The sequence below is a fragment of the Sesamum indicum genome, linkage group LG3, assembly GCF_000512975.1.
Source record: "Sesamum indicum cultivar Zhongzhi No. 13 linkage group LG3, S_indicum_v1.0, whole genome shotgun sequence".
Classification (NCBI taxonomy): Eukaryota; Viridiplantae; Streptophyta; class Magnoliopsida; order Lamiales; family Pedaliaceae; genus Sesamum; species Sesamum indicum.
This window is the reverse complement of record NC_026147.1, coordinates 24092788-24109596: the sequence shown is the minus strand read 5'-3', so window position 1 is coordinate 24109596 and position 16809 is coordinate 24092788. Positions and strand designations below refer to the sequence as shown.

Sequence of the window (16809 nt, the reverse complement as noted above, 5' to 3'; positions counted from 1 at the left end):
ACATAATTTTTATTTATGTTGTTATATATATAAACTTTTTCTTTAAAAAATAAATTATCAATATAATTTTAATATATTACAATAAATTACAAATTCGTTAGAACAAGCAAATAAGTTACGATATATTTATAAACTCGCAAAATGAGATACTATTTCCACGCTTGGGGTTTAGTAAAATTCAAACTCGTAATTTTAAACTCGAGCAGCAGACTTTAACCTTAACTAGTTAAGACATTATTGGTAATTAATTAACTTTTTAAAGTAAAAAATACGTAAAATTAAATTACTAAAATGGGAGAACGATCTTCATTGATTTCTTAATTCTTACTTGAGAAACATTATTTGATTATGGAAGAAAACCCACTACCACAACAGCCTGAAAGATAGTTTTTAAAACATTGGAATCGAGATTATCGAGGCATAATCCGTGTTTGTGTCTCATAATTATTCACCCACAGAAATCCCTCTCTTCCTTTGTAAAAAACCACTGCACTGCCCCTTGTTTCAGCCTTTCTTTTCCCCAATTTTAATTATTCTTTTCCTTATATATATAAATGAAGACTTCTAGTTACAGTTCCAATTTACACACCCACCAAACATTTATTGACGTGCCATGCAATCATCAGCATTCACCCACATCGCCACCGCCCAACTTGCATGGGCACCACGTGGTGGCGGCGCCGCCGCTACCCGGAGGGTGCCACCTTCCTCCGCCGTGGCTGCACCTCTCCGCCACCGCCAGATCACCCACTCAATGCCGCCGGAGAAGGTTGAAGTATTCAAGTCACTCGAGTCATGGGCGTCCAAGAGTGTGCTTCCTCTCCTCAAGCCCGTAGACAAATGCTGGCAGCCCACCGAGTTCCTTCCTGACCCGACCCGACCCATTAGTGACTTCATGGATGAAGTTCGGGTCCTGCGGGATCGGGCCTCTGAGCTTCCCGACGAGTACTTCGTGGTGTTGGTGGGGGATATGATTACCGAGGATGCATTGCCAACTTACCAGACTATGATTAATACTCTTGATGGTGTCCGGGATGAGACTGGAGCAAGCCCGAACCCGTGGGCTTCTTGGACTCGAGGCTGGACTGCGGAGGAGAACAGACATGGAGATCTGCTTAGGACTTATCTGTATCTTTCGGGCCGGGTTGACATGTTGATGATTGAGAGGACAGTGCAATACCTCATTGGGGCTGGAATGGTAAATTCCTTGTGTTACTTTTCCATCAATTTACATAAGAAAGTGAAAAATAAAGAATAGACTGTTCCAATTAGTCAAGTGAAAAAGACATATTTGCACATATCACTCTTTTAGATTCGTGGGGTTAAATTTGTATATTCACACAGGACCCGGGGACAGAAAACAATCCTTATTTGGGCTTCGTGTACACTTCATTCCAAGAACGAGCCACAGCCGTATCCCACGGGAATACGGCTCGGCTAGCCAAAGAAGGCGGGGATCCTGTGCTTGCACAAATATGCGGTACCATTGCGGCCGACGAGAAGCGCCACGAAAATGCGTACGCGAGAATTGTAGAGAAACTACTTGAAGTGGACCCTAATGGAGCAATGATAGCCGTAGGCGACATGATGAGGAAGAAAATCACGATGCCGGCTCACCTGATGTACGACGGTCAGGACCCACATCTCTTCGAACATTTCTCAGCCGTGGCCCAGCGGATGGGGGTTTACACGGCTGATGATTACGCGGACATTCTGGAGTTCCTGATCGGAAGGTGGAGGCTGGAGAAGCTGGACGGACTAAAAGGCGATGGGAGACAAGCGCAGGAGTTCGTGTGTGGACTGCCGCAGAGGATCCGGAAACTGCAGGAGCGAGCCGATGAACGAGCCAAGAAGATGAAGCCAAAGGGACAGAGATTCAGCTGGATCTTTAACAGGGAAGTAGTTGTGTAGAGTGAAGAGCAGAGACCATATGGTGGGTCCGTCCAGTTTTCTGAGTGTGAATGTATGTATTTTAACAAGTGCTTCAAACTGTTCAATTTTTGTTTTTTCTTTAACATTTTTATATGGGAAGTGTAATGTTAATGTTATGTAATGTATGATGCTTCTTTTTTTTTTGGTTCTTTATTTTTTTAAAAATTAATTAAATTTTAATTTAATAAAATACACGTGTAAATGTAAAATTACTGTGTAATACGATTATAAAGATTAAAGGTCAAATAATATATACATAAAATAAACAATTAACATAAATATTTTTTCTTAATTGTGTTATTTTAAAAGTAAATTATTAACTTTTTAATTTAAGTAAGCAGACCTTTTTTTAAGATTAAAAAAAATAAATAACATCTCTATATCATAGATAGATATTTGTAAAAAATTAATAAAAGTATATGTATCCATTTATTGAAAAGTAGCAATATTTGGTTATATGTATATATATATATATCGTTGTCAATGTTTATTTTAAAAATATATATCTACGTTAATGAGGTTATAATTATTTATTTGTTTTAAAAGATGAACTTCATATGTTGCTTGATTATTAACTTATTTTTAAGATCATTTAGTCAAACGAAATAGATTTTATGTTTAGTATTCTTTGTATTTCTATTGTATAATTCTGTTACTTTAATTTTCATTTGAACTCATTAACTTATCAATTACTTTTGGACAAAATCCCTTTCTGTCCCGTTAAATAAGATCATTTTTATTTTTGATACCATAATTATCGCGAACATTGCTTTTGGTACTATAAAACACAAAAAATACGCTTTTTTGGTCCCAAGTTAGTGGTAGATGCCATGTGCCTAGTAAGAGGCCGTTGACGATCATTAATTTCTATTGATTCACGTGACATTAATTGACTGATTTTGACTTCAAAAGCCCTGTTTAGTGATAAAAAAAAAACATATTTTTTTATACCATTAAGAAAAATATGTTGATCAAGTTTGGCCACAATTATGAGAATTTCTTTTTATTTCTTATAAAAAAGAAAATATTAGGAAAATTTTATTTTAATATATATAATAAATAGTTGTAAAGTTATAATTATTTCTGTTTCTTATAATTTAGGATCTATTTTACTATTTTTGAAATTAAATTATTATTTAGTTAAATAATAATATATTTATATTTAAGTACAAACTATAAAATGTAAAATATTAAGTAAAAGTATTAGATAGTTTTTTTTATAAATTATAAAAATAAAATTAAAGTTTTTTTTTTAATTTTTTCGGTCAAAGTTTACTAAAATATTTTTAGAATAAATTTAATTTAAAAATAATTAGAATATGCTAATATTTATCTAAAATAAATATAATTATAAGTTATAAACTATTTTATTACTTATATTAAAATTTACCATGTATTATTATCTTCCCAATTTTTATTGGTTTTCTCTTCTGAGATTGCCTTCTGGGATCCTCCAACCAACCTTTGTTCATTTCATTAAGTTTAAACCAAAACGAGGATTTTTCACTGGCATTTTGGTGGGTTTCATGAAGATGTAAGAGCAGCGACAATCACTCACCAAGAACTGCAACATAAATTACATCAAATACAGAATATTACACAGACAGAAAGAGATATAGAACACCTGCGTACCTACGGAAATAAACTCAAATGTTGAAGAATATGTTCGGACCATTATTACTGTTATTGAAAATCAAAGTAACAATTTAAGCAGAGAGTGATGAGGCGTCATCAATTATCCATGGAGATGATGCAGCGGAGGCCCTCGCCTTTCATCATGTACTCGAATGCCTTGTTGATCTCCGAGAAACCAACTCTGTGCGTCACGAATTTCTCCAGCTCCAGCTCCTGTTCATCATCATGATTTTTACTTCAAACCAAACTGCAATCAACTCAACATTCATGTATGTAAACTACAAAATTTACCTTGTTCATGTACTTCTCAACCACTCCCGGGATGTCGCTGCGGGGTTTATAGTTGCCGAAGAAGGTGCCTTTGAGAGTCCTCTCGTTCAGCACATTGACCGGATGAGTTTTGAACGCATCGTCTTTGTTCGGTACTCCAACGAGCACGGCCACGCCCCAACCCTGCAATCACCAGGCAGAATTCAGTGCCCAAAGCTCATGTATGCTGTGTGGGATGCGAGTAGTGGAGTGGGGAAGACAGTTACATCGTGAACGCATTCGAATGCGGATATCATTGCATTGACGTTGCCAGTGCACTCGACGCTGCGGTCCACTCCACCATCAGTCATCTCAGCTAGCACCTGATAATCCAACACTCAACATCTTAATTGAAAATTCCAGGAGGAATAATAGCACAATAATCAACGATCCAAGAGCGACACGGGGCAGACCTCTTGAACAGGCTTGTCATGATCCTTTGGGTTCACAAACTCTGTTACGCCAAACTTCTTTGCTGTTGAAAAGAAGAGCTAGTGATTAACTAAATAACAATCATCGATTTGCATCTATCATGTGGTACATTCAAAGCAAAAAACCTTGTTCGAAACGATTAGGGTTTAAATCAATGCCGATGATTCTTGAAGCCCCAGAAATCCGAGCCCCTTCAGCAGCCTGAAAAACAAGAAAGTAATACTAATTAATACTATCTTCCTATCCGCATTGAAACCCCACAAGACCCAACACGTTGAACTGTTAAAATCCAACTCACAGCAAGGCCCACGGCCCCCAACCCAAAGACAGCAACGGTTGAACCCTTGGTCGGTTTGGCGACATTTAGAGTAGCACCAAGTCCTTCAATCAGCCCAAAACACAACTTAACAAATCAAACACAAGTACAAAATATGGGCTTCTTCTGTAGTACTACTACATTACAAGAACAATCAAACAACCTGTGGATATCCCACAGCTGAGGACACAAACTTTATCCAGTGGGGCTGCTGGATTAATCTTGGCAACACAGCCAACATGGACAACGGTGTACTCGCTGAAGGTTGAAGTTCCAAGAAAATGGTAAATTGGTTTCCCATCCTTGGAAAACCTCGTCTTGCCATCACCGATCATGACCCCCCTGTCTGTGTTTATCCTCAGAAGGTCACACATGTTGCTCTCCGATGATTTACAGTGACGGCACTCCTTGCACTCGCCGGTGAACACCGGAAGAACATGGTCACCAGGTTGGAGTTCGGTGACGCCTTCACCTACGCTCTCTACGATTCTACATCCAAGAATCGAAGCAAATGAAAATTTTTCTTTTCATTACCATGAACATAATAAAAATTAAATGAATCTAAATTTGGATATAAGCCTACGTACGCTCCAGCTTCATGTCCAAATATGCGAGGAAACAGGGGTGTTTGTCCCTGCAATGCCAATATCAAGAACAACCTCAATGATCTCAAAGTACAATACCGCAATGCTTCAACTCATCATTTCAATAAAATATACGAAACTGGGGTCCATTGAAAAATCTAGTTCGATTTAGGACCTGCTATATATGATGTTACGTGTCCTTAGCATTTCAGAAGTATGCATCTATATAGATATCTACCTTGTCAGAAGTATGCATCTATATAGATATCTACCTTGGCTTCCCAGAAGTAAACATCAGTGTGGCAAAGGGAGGTGAAAAGAATCTTCAAACGAACTTCCATTTTCTGCGGCGGCGCCACCTCCACTTCTTCAATCACCAGAGGCTTCCCCGCTTCCCATGACACGGCGGCTATAAAACAAATTTCAAGAAACCCAGATCGTAACTTCTTGAGTAAAACAAAGACAAAACCCCAACAAAAATAACACACCTTTGCATTTGATGACCTGACCCTGAGTGCCAGACATTTTCTGCTCTCTCTCTCTCTACTAAAACTCTGTGTCGTCTCTGTGATGGACTGCAGTGCAGAGATCGGGTGTTGCGTGGATTTATATATATAGAGAGAGAGTGTAAGGAAGAAGAGAAATGATAACAGTTGAGGTACGTGGAGCGCATACACGGCTACAATTGTGTAGATGGAGAAGATGGTTCTTGTTTCCGCTTCAAACCTATGATCTGTCTCTGGATTGCTCTTACACCAACAAGTGTCAAACACACGATCATCGCCCTCTTCTACACTCTGTCTTCGTTTCTCCATCTGTCCCGCAAACACACGCTTGTGTTTTTCAAACCGCTGACTAACTGTGCTAATCATCTTCGTTCCATTTTCAAGTTCTCATAACTAATTTAGGTTAAAGACAAGGCTGTCTAAGAAATAATAAGTTTCATTTTACATTAATAATGAATTTTATTATTTTTTTAATTCTATTTAAATCGATGAAATCTCAAGAGAAGGGACTGTAACTATCCCAAATATTAAATAATGTGAATTATGTTATTTCAACATTACCATGAATTGTACTCATTTGATGTTTTTCACATGCAAAATATGTTAACCCATTAAAAATCCAGCACAATTTTAGTTCATTAGTCATTGTGGTACGTCGTCCTACATGCATATAATAAATAATTTTATACTTTTTAAATATAAATAAGCGTATGATATATAACCTTATATATTACATTAAAAAAAGAAAGAAATAAATAAATAATATTTTATCAATTAATATAAATTTTAAAAAATTAGTTATTTTATTATAAAGGGCATTTTTGACTTCATAAAAAATTAGTGTGGTAGTGCTATTAATAGGCCTTTGTAAGTGTGGAAGAATTTTTTTTTTTATATTAGTATAGATTACAGTAGAAGTTCTATAAAATTAATACTCAATAAATTAATGATTTTCTTTAAATAATAATTGTTCGATCCCGACTTGAGTCCAATGTCTAAACTAATAATTTTGATAAATTGACAAGATAATAAACTTTTGGAAGACCCTTATATAAATTTATGGTTACTTCAATATTATAAATTAATAATTTCATTAAATTATAAATATAATTAGGACAACTTAGTAAAATGTGATTTTATTGTTGTTTGCTTCTTTTTAAAATTTAAATCTAACTGAATTTCATTTATAACTTTTTTTATTGCATCTTAAAGCTCCGTAGTTGCATTCTCATTCTAGAAAAAAAGAAAAATGGGAAAATTGTTGACGCTATGAGTATTTTCTTCCCTGTAATTAGTTGTAAATGCATTGTATTATTTTCTGTTTCATCTTCAACAGGTTCACTGAATAGAAAAAAAAAATCTCTTCAAATTAATAAATTATTAATTAATTAATATATTTTTAAATGAATAAAATTATGGGGTTTTTATATTATTAATTTATAGAAATTTTATTATATTTGACTTGATCCAAATCCAACATCCATTTCAATCAAATTTGGTATCCAAATGTTTATTTGGGCTTGGATGTGGAGTTGGAACATTTTACATCTCAATTGTCTGTATCATATAGGTTCAGAGTCGAAAAGGATATATTATTTTTGACTAACTAAAATTCCAATTTCAGAGTATAGTATTTTTTTTAATAATAACGGCAATTATATATTATTTTGATATAAATACCCAAATATCCAATAACATTAGTACGTATAACCTCAAATTTATTCATAAAACCTCATTTGCAACTAATAAGATAAAATATTATTGATAACTTCAATACTTTTTGCCATCGCATTACGTGCACTGAAATATATAAATTCATAATAATTAATTTTTTGATCAAATTGGGTTCGTATATCCAATCAGGTTTAAAATTTAAAAATTAATATGACCAGACTCAAATTGGAAAGCGAAAAATAAATACCCCATTTATTTTTTCATTGCGTTAGTTAAAAACGTGGAATAAATATGGGTTGTATTTTTCTAAATTATGCAATAATTAGAGTTAGATAATACATAATTAAAAAAAGCAAGTAATTTAACGGTAGCTAACATAACTAAAAATCGTGAATTTGATTTTCTTTTCTTGTTTCCTTCCTTCATAAGCCCAGCAATATGTAGTAGAGAAGTGTTACTGGTAATGACACCAACATGCCAAATATGACCCTGCAAGAGTAGCAGAAATGCGTCTTTAGTTTTGATTTTTGATAATTACTGCCTAATTAATTTCTTTAATTTAGGGTTGCTGGCTAGTGACGTACCCTGTGCTCAATATATCGGGATGTAGTCCGTATTCTCTTGCAAATACAAACGGAACAATCCCTTGGGGAAGAGCTGCCTAAATTTCAATACAAACATCAAATTGTAACTGTTCAAATTCTATTATATTTTTTTATTCTATTTAACGTATACACTTTTACATATATAAAATATTTATTTAAATAACGTAATTTGTATTCACACAATGTGCATATATATGTATGTATGTTAATTAAAATAGAAAATAAAATAAAATTTTCAATTCAAATGACTTAATTAGTACCTGAACTATGGCTGCATGGAGGTGCGCTCCTCTGAGACCTACGGCAACGGATGCAGTAGACATTACGGTGGGGCCAACGATGAATCGAATGGCCATAGATATCATCGCCATTTTTGTGCCACAAACTATTATTCGAGGCTGAAGTGCCATGAACAGTCCTATATTCCGAATTTTTATAACAATTTATTTTAATTTCATGTTTTATAATAAGAAGGAAGTTCAAATATATGCGTATATATATACCCAAGCTAAACATGGCCATTCCAAGTCCTGCATCAGAAATGATCGTGATGGAGTATTTGAGTATGCTAGGCATCCCCACTTTCCATCTGTTCATCATGAAAACAATTGTAATTAATCTTTTTAATTAAAGTAATTAATATACATATATATATAATTAATTAATTATTATAAATTTGAAGTAATTAATAGACTTACTTAAATGAGATTAGAGACCATAAAAGGCCTAAGACGCTGGAATAGGTGTTTGGATTACGTGAAAGCTTCCTTCCAACCATGATCAGAATAAGCCTTAGCATCACAAGAGCATGTGGCATTTCTTGTTCTTCATTATTTCTTGAAATTCCCTTTTCCACTTCAATCTTTGAGCAGTCTCTGAAGCTAAGATCCTTATCTGAATATATATATATATATATATATTTTAAATATTCACAATATTAAACAATTGAGGTAATTACAAATGTTAAACTATTAATATTAAATAATTTTTTTATTTTAATAATTTAAAATTTTTAAATGTGGTGATCGTTTAACATAGTATTAAAACCAGACAAAATAAAAGGTGTTGGATTTGATTCTCTTTGTCATCTATTTATAAAAGAAAATTTTTACGTGTAGGACTTACACGTGAGGATAATATAAACTTTTAAATAAAGTTTAACAATAAAAAGAAGGGTTAATTATACTTGGACTCCTTATAATTAAAAAATATGAAATTCTATCTTTTCTCAACAAGTTTTAAAATTACTTTTACACCCCGTTTAGAAATTCTTGCTTACATCTGAGCTACTTTATTAGAGTTTGAATGAAAAATACTGGCGTTAGAAAAAAAAAATTACATAAATTTCTTCGAATTTTGAATTCGTTACAAAAGGAATTACATAAAATTTTAATTTAACCTCTCATTTAATGTTTAGATGTAATAATTTTGTACTTACAATGAAAACAATGTAATGATGTTAACCTCTCTCTCTCTCTATATATATATCTATCTTTATAAGTACGCAATAAATAAATCAGAATGTTAAATGAGGGACAAAATTAAAAATTTATGTAATTTTTTTTTTAAATTTTTAGTAATGGTTATTTTTAGTTCAACTTCTAATGAACGGGGATGATGCATATGTAAATGGGGAATTTTTAGAAGGGGCATTAATTAATATAATTTTAAAATATTTTAAGAATAATTATAATTTCATACTTTTATATGGAGGTAAATCTAATTACCTTAGAAAGAAATATAAATAATAAAGAAATGCACAAAAGTAGGAAAAGCGTTGACAATGAGGGCGAAACACATAGAGTGGAACATCATCATCAAACTGTATTTCCTTTTATATATCGGGGGGATGGATGGGATGAATGATCAAACTGTCTTATTACATAAATTCAAATGGACAATCATTAGAAATCCCACATAATATCAAATTCCAATTATAACACACGTGCTTCTTTGTAATAATGTAATCCATTACTAAAAGTTTACCCCCACTCATTTTTTCTCCTTAATTAATTAATCTAACCACCACCCCCACAAAAAATATTGAAAAACTAGAAATAAAATCTTTCTTTTTTTTAAAAAAAAAAATATTTTCTCTCACTAGTAGAAAAATAAGAAACAAGAAAAATATTAAAGAAAAACTCTTGTTTGAATTAGATTTTTCATTGCAATTAAATTCTATAATAATAAAAAAAATCATAACAAGTATAAATTAACCATGAATCCTCAACGGTTATTAGCTATTGTTTTTGTAAGTGAGGTCAAACATTAGTCATGAAAAATATTTTGACTATGGCTAAAAAATTATGATAAATATTAACAAATCATGGTAAAAGTTTAATTTTTCGCATTGATTTTGTTTACCATGTACGATGAAATGTATACGTTATAATGATTTTTTAAATCACGGTTATATATAAAGTAACAAAAAATTAATATTTTTAATTTTCAATTTGAATTAACTAGAACTTTGGAGATTAAAATGCACAAGTACATTGCACAAAGGTATGTAGGAGTAGGACCAATTCCACACTTTCTCGTGACTGAAACTCATTTTTTTGGACACGAAATGAGAGAGAATTATACGATTACACTTTGGTGAAAAGTAAAAAGTCACACTTTGTGAAAACCAATTGCTTAAGTAATTATTGAAGCCACTATTTAAAAAGCGAGTATCATGACTTGACGCTATATACATATATGAAAATGCAATTTAAGAAAAAACGTGTTTGCTTGAGTTACAAGCCAATTTTAGTAGGTCCTACCATAAAAAATACATAAAACTAAAAAGGTGATATATATATATTAAGTGGAGTAATTAATAATTAAGATTAATTAGTTTAAGATATATTCAATATTATTACATAACTATTTACTACTACTTTTATCTTATTAGTCAATTTATAATTTGATAATTGGACCATGAAAATATTTTAAAATCATCAAATAGTCAACCTATTATATGTACATAAATATGGTCTTGATTTTAGAAATTTTCCTAAGGCAATGAGACGGGGGCATGAAAGAGGTCAAGTCAATTCTTGTCCGGTCAGAGCAGGTGAAATACGACACAACAAAACCTATGTTCCCAGAGTCTTGTGACAATAATGTCCATATATGCAAACCCTACACCCCCATAGACAGCAACGTCTCTCTGCATGCACCATTCCCTCCTTTACATGTTTGTCTAACTTCGATCTAAGTTTTGTTGTGTATTTGTTGAGTGATTAATTTATAAATTTTTAAAAATTATTATTATAATAATTGTATCATATTTATTATATAATTAATTTGAGTATCTTATATGTCAAATTCAGAATAATATATAAATTGTGTAAAAGTAAAAATAAAAAATAAAAAAATAACATGACATGTTTACTTACCGCCAACATCATCTCTGAATCCTTGTCCCTCCACCGGCGACTCCCAGACCATTTTGACCGCCGGAGACGGCTGCCGGAAGACCTTCCCCGTTGTGGGACTCATGGCGGTCAAGTCCAATTCGTTGAAGTTCGAAGCCCTTGGCGTAGGTTGCAGCGAGTACGCATCCGATGAGGCGTAGCCCGAGAGCTGGGGACTAACAGGTTGGTGCGCGAACCCGAATTCGTGGGGCGTGTTGATGGAGAAGATTTCAGCATTTGATAGATTTGATGCTCTGGGGGTGAGCCCCATGGAGGACGACGGAGGTGCCGATGATGTGGAGCGTCGGATGCGGACATGGATGCGGCCATTGTTGTCGATCTCGGAGTCGGTGCAAAGCGGGTCACGGCCGTCGAGTGAGATGACATCATTGTCTATGTGGAATTTGGTTATGGCGGCAGCGGTTGGACCGGGAAATTGGGTTTGGATCAGAATGGTGGCTGCTCTGTATTCAAAGAGGAAGAGTAGTAGCGTGTACCTGCATGCATCAAATCTCATATTTCAATATCAACAATTATTTTAATAGTATTTATATAAAAAATATTACGACATTAAACCAAAATTCATAATAATTTAATTATGCTTATTCATTTTAGTGGGTCTCATGAAATTTTTCTATTTTAATCTTTACCCGAATAAAGTTTGACGGGACTAAATTAATCACGTAATAAGTATGATTGATCACTTTTTCTAAATTATACATAAATTACACTACAAATATATTACATTTAGAATATAATTTATTTTAGAATAAAAAATATCCAATCTGAACTAGACTTTCTAACAATTGTAATATAATTTTAACTTCTATTTTTTCAATGATTGAAAGAAAATTAATTAATAGGACTGTAATTTCTAAAGTTTTAGGAATCCAAGGTGAAAGGGACAATGTGAAAGAAACTGTACAGTGGTCAAAAGAAAAGGCAACCATCTCATCTCATCAATCCCATCTCTAGACCAGCAACTGCAAATACACACTTTACGAATAGCTTTTGGGTTAAAATTCAATCCACTTTTAAGGTTACCCCATATGTTTGCTTTGTGTTTCCTAACTTTTGCACCTTACTTTCAGCTTAAGCCATTATTTAAAAAAGATCAATTCATTGTCTAAATGAATCTTTTTGTTTGTTTATCAGAGGATGTTTAAATGAATTCTAACACACTGGTTTGTTGCAATTATACCATAAGATCATTTTATTAACTATGATAGCTTGAATTCAAAATATAGTAACAATGTACCAGATAATGCATTGGAGGACAACTAGTTGAACCATGAGGCTCTGCGTGAACTCGCCATACATAGCATTGAGCAAAGGGATGCCCATAACCAGAGTGTTGGGCAAAGTAGAAATTGAGAAAAGAGTGATGAGCCAATCCAACTGCCCTTTGTAGATGCACCAAATGGAGAGCAAGCTGAGGACGAAGGCTTTGGACAGAGTGTCGGCCAATATGAACTTAGTGTCCATCTGGTACGGATTGTTCTGAGAGATGAAGTGGAAGGACAGAACCGGGACGGCAAAGATCGCCACGAAGCGGTTGATGCCGGAGCATTGCTCCGCCGAAAAGATCTTCCACCATTTCACAGACGCGTAGGCCACCAGCATTGCAAAGTAAAGGGGCACCATCGCGCACATTACTTTATAGAAATCATCTCCACTTATCATCTTTGTGTGTTGTGAGAGAGATCAGGGACAGTGTGTGGGATTGTGTGCGTGTGCGTGTGTTTGTTGGGGTGTTCTTATATAAGTAATTGACAAGGAGAAGTGAGTGCGTGTTGGGGTTCTTATGTTTTGGAAGTTGTAAGCAAGGATGACAAATTGCTATTAATGCCTTCTAAATGTACTTTTCAAGAGAAAATTTGAGTGGGCTAGTTACATGGGGGTTATTTTAATTTAATGGGATTTGATCTGGATTAAATTAATTATATAGTATGTACATATATTTATTATGTGATTGATATAATTTAAAGATATAAATCGATCATATAATAAATATATTATTTTTACTATATTATTAATTTAATTCGATTAAATCTAATTTGGTTAAAAAAAATTATATGTTTGTGGGCATTTTTCATTTTTGCTTCAGAATTGATAATACATTTTCATCAAATACATACATAAGGGATAAATGATTAAATGGGTACTCCCCACCCCATGTAATCATCATAAAAGTTTGTGCAAGAAACAAGTAACAAAAATTATAATAAGATTAAATTTGTGTGAAAGATTACTGTAAACGTTTATAATAATATATATATATATATATATATATATATATATATGAATCTTGACAAGTAGTTGATGTACATCATACTTGAGCATAATTTTTCAAGAAAATATATTAAAAAAATTCAATATTAGATTTGCTACTGTCAAATTGGTATCCAAAATTAAAATCACCAAATAGCGATTTTTTCATTAATTGATGTAGATTTGAGTTAATAATATGAGAATTGCATATTATTATGTAGTAAAATTAGGGTTTTAGGAGAAGAGAGAGAAATGGACAGAGTTTGGTGCAGTGCTGGAAACTGAGCAGCAAAATTTGTCAGAATGTGTTATGTAAGCGACAATCCAAAAGTGAAAAGACATGCGGCGTGCAATGGGCCCATCAACATCTGCACGCATGCGCCGGCCCATCATCTTCTATCTTGTCTCTCTTCTCATTGTCCTCCTCCTTTCACCATTTCCTTACCATCCATCACATGGGTCTTCAAATCGGGTCTATTTCTTTACGGGTTGGCCCACTTTTTGATCTCTTAGCCCATCCATTTTTATGCGGAAATGGGCTCAAGTTGAGTCCAATGCGGAGATCCTGATCCAAGAATTTGAGGTCTTTATGTCAGGGAAGTTGGGCTTACATTTGTGGTGCACGTAAACGCAGAAAAAAGAAAAATGAAAGAAACTTCCAGTAGTATAATGTCAGGAGATCTCACCACGTCCACAAAAATGAAATCTTGCTGCCCAGCCTTCCGTTCTTCAACAAAAAATAAGCTCAGTGGCTGATGAAGTAAGTTCACACGAACAGCACAAGAGTTTTTCTTCACACTTTTGGAGTTGTTCTCCTCAATTTTAGGAAAGATTTTGAATATTCCTTCGTCAAACTTGGTTTGTAAAGATTAAATGGGCACGGTTGTTCAATCCATTTCTGGCCTTTCTTGGAGGAACAACAGGCAGATTGTTGCATCTCAAGGCCTGGTTTCTCAATCTGCACAAGAGAAAGCTCAATCAAGAATCAGGGCATCTGCAGGCTCAACACAAAATTGGTGTTGTACTGTGGAAAATGAGGAATTTTCAGGCCTGATGAGTAGAAGGGCAGCTATGGCATCTGGGGTTGCTTTAGTTTCATCTGCCGTTGTTGGATTTCCAGGAGATGGATTGGCACTAGTGAAACAAGGTCTTCTGGCGGGGAGAATTCCTGGCCTGTCTGAACCTGATGAACAAGGTTAGTCACCTAGTCTTGATGGGATTTGCATGAACTGATCTAATGTATGTTCTTGAAGTATTTTTGTTTATTTCAACTCTTGGTATGTTTGTGTTTCCAAAAAATCTGAGCTCTAGGAAAAGCTTGATCGATAAACGCATTGCAGAAAGGCTAAACGCGAACAAAGTTAACAAAAATTCAATGAGGCATTTCATCAAACATCTTGAAAGCAAAACTTCTTGAAAATATTTCTTCTTCAAACTGTAAAAGAAATTTACAATATCAAAAAGATCACCTATTAATGGTGGAGTGGAGCAAAAGGGTGCTGTGTGCCGAAAGTTACTAAAAGGTATCAAAACTTACTAAATTGTTGCTTAATTTTGTTTTTAAACAATATATATAGAAATACTATATTTTATTATTATATAAAATTAAAATAAGAGATATGTTGACTAATAATGGTGAATTTTGAATATAAACTTAATATAATATTGAATATGGACTTAAATAATATTTATTAATAATAAAAAAAACGTGTACTTAAATAATATTTATAAATAATAAAAAAAAGGTGTGAGCTCGCTATGGACATAAAAAATAGAGCTTGAGCTCGAGCTCGCCAATGGCTCAAGGTTGAGCTCCAATGCGAGCCAAATCGGCTCATCTTGCACCCCTAGTTTATACTTTATAGCCACCTTCAGATCCTGCACGCTAAGTTGAAAATATTACATTTCAAAATTATTTGCTTTGAAATTTATATATCAATGAGATGTTGCTAAAACTTTAAGCTGCTTTATAGTTTGGTTATCAAGTGGATGTTATCTTAACTAGAAGAAACTGCTCAGACAGGTTGGAGAACATACCGAAGACCAGACGAGAAGTCGGGCGGTCACGGTGTTGGGTGGAGTCCCATCATTCCATATTTGTTTTCTGTGCCTCAGGACTGGGAAGAGGTTGCTATTATCATCTTGCCTTAATGAAGTGAACCTTCAAGTTTCATGTTCTTAAAGCCACGACCTTGTGATTTACATCTGCCTTAAAAGTTTTCTGCAAGTTTCTGATAGTTTGTTTATGTGGTGTAACAGGTTCCTGTGTCAATTGCTGACTTGGGAGGCACAGAGATTGATTTGAGATTTGCCAGCCCGAAAGAAGGACGCATATTTGTGATTGTTGCTCCAGTTCTAAGATTTGCGGATAGTTAGTTTCTCTTCCCAGAATGTTTCTTCTGCTTGACCAAGTCCTGACATTCATAGAAGAAGCTAAGCCAGATGTAATAATCCAGGTTTTACTATAATTTGCAGATCTTGGTGATAATGCTACAATAGAACAAATAGGGACTCCAGAGAAAGTGATTAATGCATTTGGGCCGGAGGTGATCGGGGAGAATGTAGAAGGAAAGGTTTTAAGTGCTGAAGTAGCAGAACACTCGGGAAGGAAATATTATCAGTTCGAGTTAGAGCCACCTCATGTTCTGATCACAGCAACAGCAGCAGGAAATCGGCTCTACTTGTTCAGTGTTACTGGAAATGGTAAAGATTCATTACTGCAATTCAATCTTCATAAATATAGCTTTAGCTAAGAACTTAGTTGAACTATTTATATTTGTTTTCAGGTCTTCAATGGAAGAAGCATTACAAGGATTTGAAAAGGATAGCCGGCTCTTTTCGGGTCATCTAATACCAAAATCATACGTCGTCGCAACAGATTTAAGTCCTTGGAACCCAGTATACAGGAAATACCCATGAGTGCATGAGATTGATTTGAGCTTGTAGTTAACATGTATTTCATCAAAATTTAGTGATGTTGTAGAGTACTTGCTCCCCTGTTCTGTACATCATAAATAGTCTATGAAGGACATAATCTGTACACTTCTATACTTGATCTCTTCAATAGTTTATTCTACAGAAATTTTGAGTTGACACTATTTCTTTGACATAGCTGCTTTTACACACTCACAACAGAAAGGGACA

At 34.0% G+C, this 16809-nt stretch overlaps 4 protein-coding genes across 4 annotated transcripts; 2 read left to right on the top strand and 2 right to left on the bottom strand.

Annotated features, from left to right (window-relative positions):
- On the top strand, positions 570-2057 carry LOC105159421 (stearoyl-[acyl-carrier-protein] 9-desaturase 6, chloroplastic). The gene is made up of 2 exons (XM_011076481.2): positions 570-1198; positions 1345-2057. Exons 1-2 carry the CDS (start codon positions 614-616, stop codon positions 1909-1911), a joined length of 1152 nt encoding a protein of 383 aa, XP_011074783.1. The 5' UTR covers positions 570-613; the 3' UTR covers positions 1912-2057.
- Positions 3566-5892, bottom strand: LOC105159420 (alcohol dehydrogenase 1). The gene is made up of 10 exons (XM_011076480.2): positions 5697-5892; positions 5481-5617; positions 5212-5258; positions 4788-5113; positions 4607-4689; positions 4434-4509; positions 4290-4351; positions 4104-4199; positions 3859-4020; positions 3566-3780 (listed from the first exon to the last, which is right to left on the bottom strand). The coding sequence occupies exons 1-10, from the start codon at positions 5731-5733 to the stop codon at positions 3664-3666; spliced, it is 1143 nt and encodes a 380-aa protein (XP_011074782.1). The 5' UTR covers positions 5734-5892; the 3' UTR covers positions 3566-3663.
- On the bottom strand, positions 7642-13192 carry LOC105159419 (auxin efflux carrier component 6). Its single transcript, XM_011076479.2, has 7 exons — positions 12653-13192; positions 11377-11891; positions 8692-8887; positions 8497-8582; positions 8254-8411; positions 7973-8049; positions 7642-7877 (listed from the first exon to the last, which is right to left on the bottom strand). Exons 1-7 carry the CDS (start codon positions 13075-13077, stop codon positions 7811-7813), a joined length of 1524 nt encoding a protein of 507 aa, XP_011074781.1. The 5' UTR covers positions 13078-13192; the 3' UTR covers positions 7642-7810.
- On the top strand, positions 14347-16758 carry LOC105159418 (psbP domain-containing protein 4, chloroplastic). The gene is made up of 5 exons (XM_011076477.2): positions 14347-14860; positions 15689-15792; positions 15925-16036; positions 16141-16368; positions 16452-16758. The coding sequence occupies exons 1-5, from the start codon at positions 14539-14541 to the stop codon at positions 16514-16516; spliced, it is 831 nt and encodes a 276-aa protein (XP_011074779.1). The 5' UTR covers positions 14347-14538; the 3' UTR covers positions 16517-16758.

Bases quoted from the DNA above. Each gene is read 5' to 3' on its own strand.
- LOC105159420 (XM_011076480.2), bottom strand. From the start codon at position 5,733: ATGTCTGGCACTCAGGGTCAGGTCATCAAATGCAAAG. The intron at 5,114-5,211 runs GTACGTAGGCTT...TCTTGGATGTAG, and splicing joins TTTGGACATGAAGCTGGAGC to AATCGTAGAGAGCGTAGGTG. The intron at 4,690-4,787 runs GTTGTTTGATTG...GGCTGATTGAAG, and splicing joins CAGCTGTGGGATATCCACAG to GACTTGGTGCTACTCTAAAT.
- LOC105159419 (XM_011076479.2), bottom strand. From the start codon at position 13,077: ATGATAAGTGGAGATGATTTCTATAAAGTAATGTGCGCGATGGTGCCC. The intron at 11,892-12,652 runs GTACATTGTTAC...TGATGCATGCAG, and splicing joins GTCCTCCAATGCATTATCTG to GTACACGCTACTACTCTTCC. The intron at 7,878-7,972 runs GTACGTCACTAG...CTACTCTTGCAG, and splicing joins CCCGATATATTGAGCACAGG to GGTCATATTTGGCATGTTGG.
- LOC105159421 (XM_011076481.2), top strand. From the start codon at position 614: ATGCAATCATCAGCATTCACCCACATCGCCACCGCCCAACTTGCATGG. The intron at 1,199-1,344 runs GTAAATTCCTTG...ATATTCACACAG, and splicing joins ACCTCATTGGGGCTGGAATG to GACCCGGGGACAGAAAACAA.
- LOC105159418 (XM_011076477.2), top strand. From the start codon at position 14,539: ATGGGCACGGTTGTTCAATCCATTTCTGGCCTTTCTTGGAGGAACAAC. The intron at 16,037-16,140 runs GTTAGTTTCTCT...TATAATTTGCAG, and splicing joins AGTTCTAAGATTTGCGGATA to ATCTTGGTGATAATGCTACA. The intron at 16,369-16,451 runs GTAAAGATTCAT...ATTTGTTTTCAG, and splicing joins GTTCAGTGTTACTGGAAATG to GTCTTCAATGGAAGAAGCAT.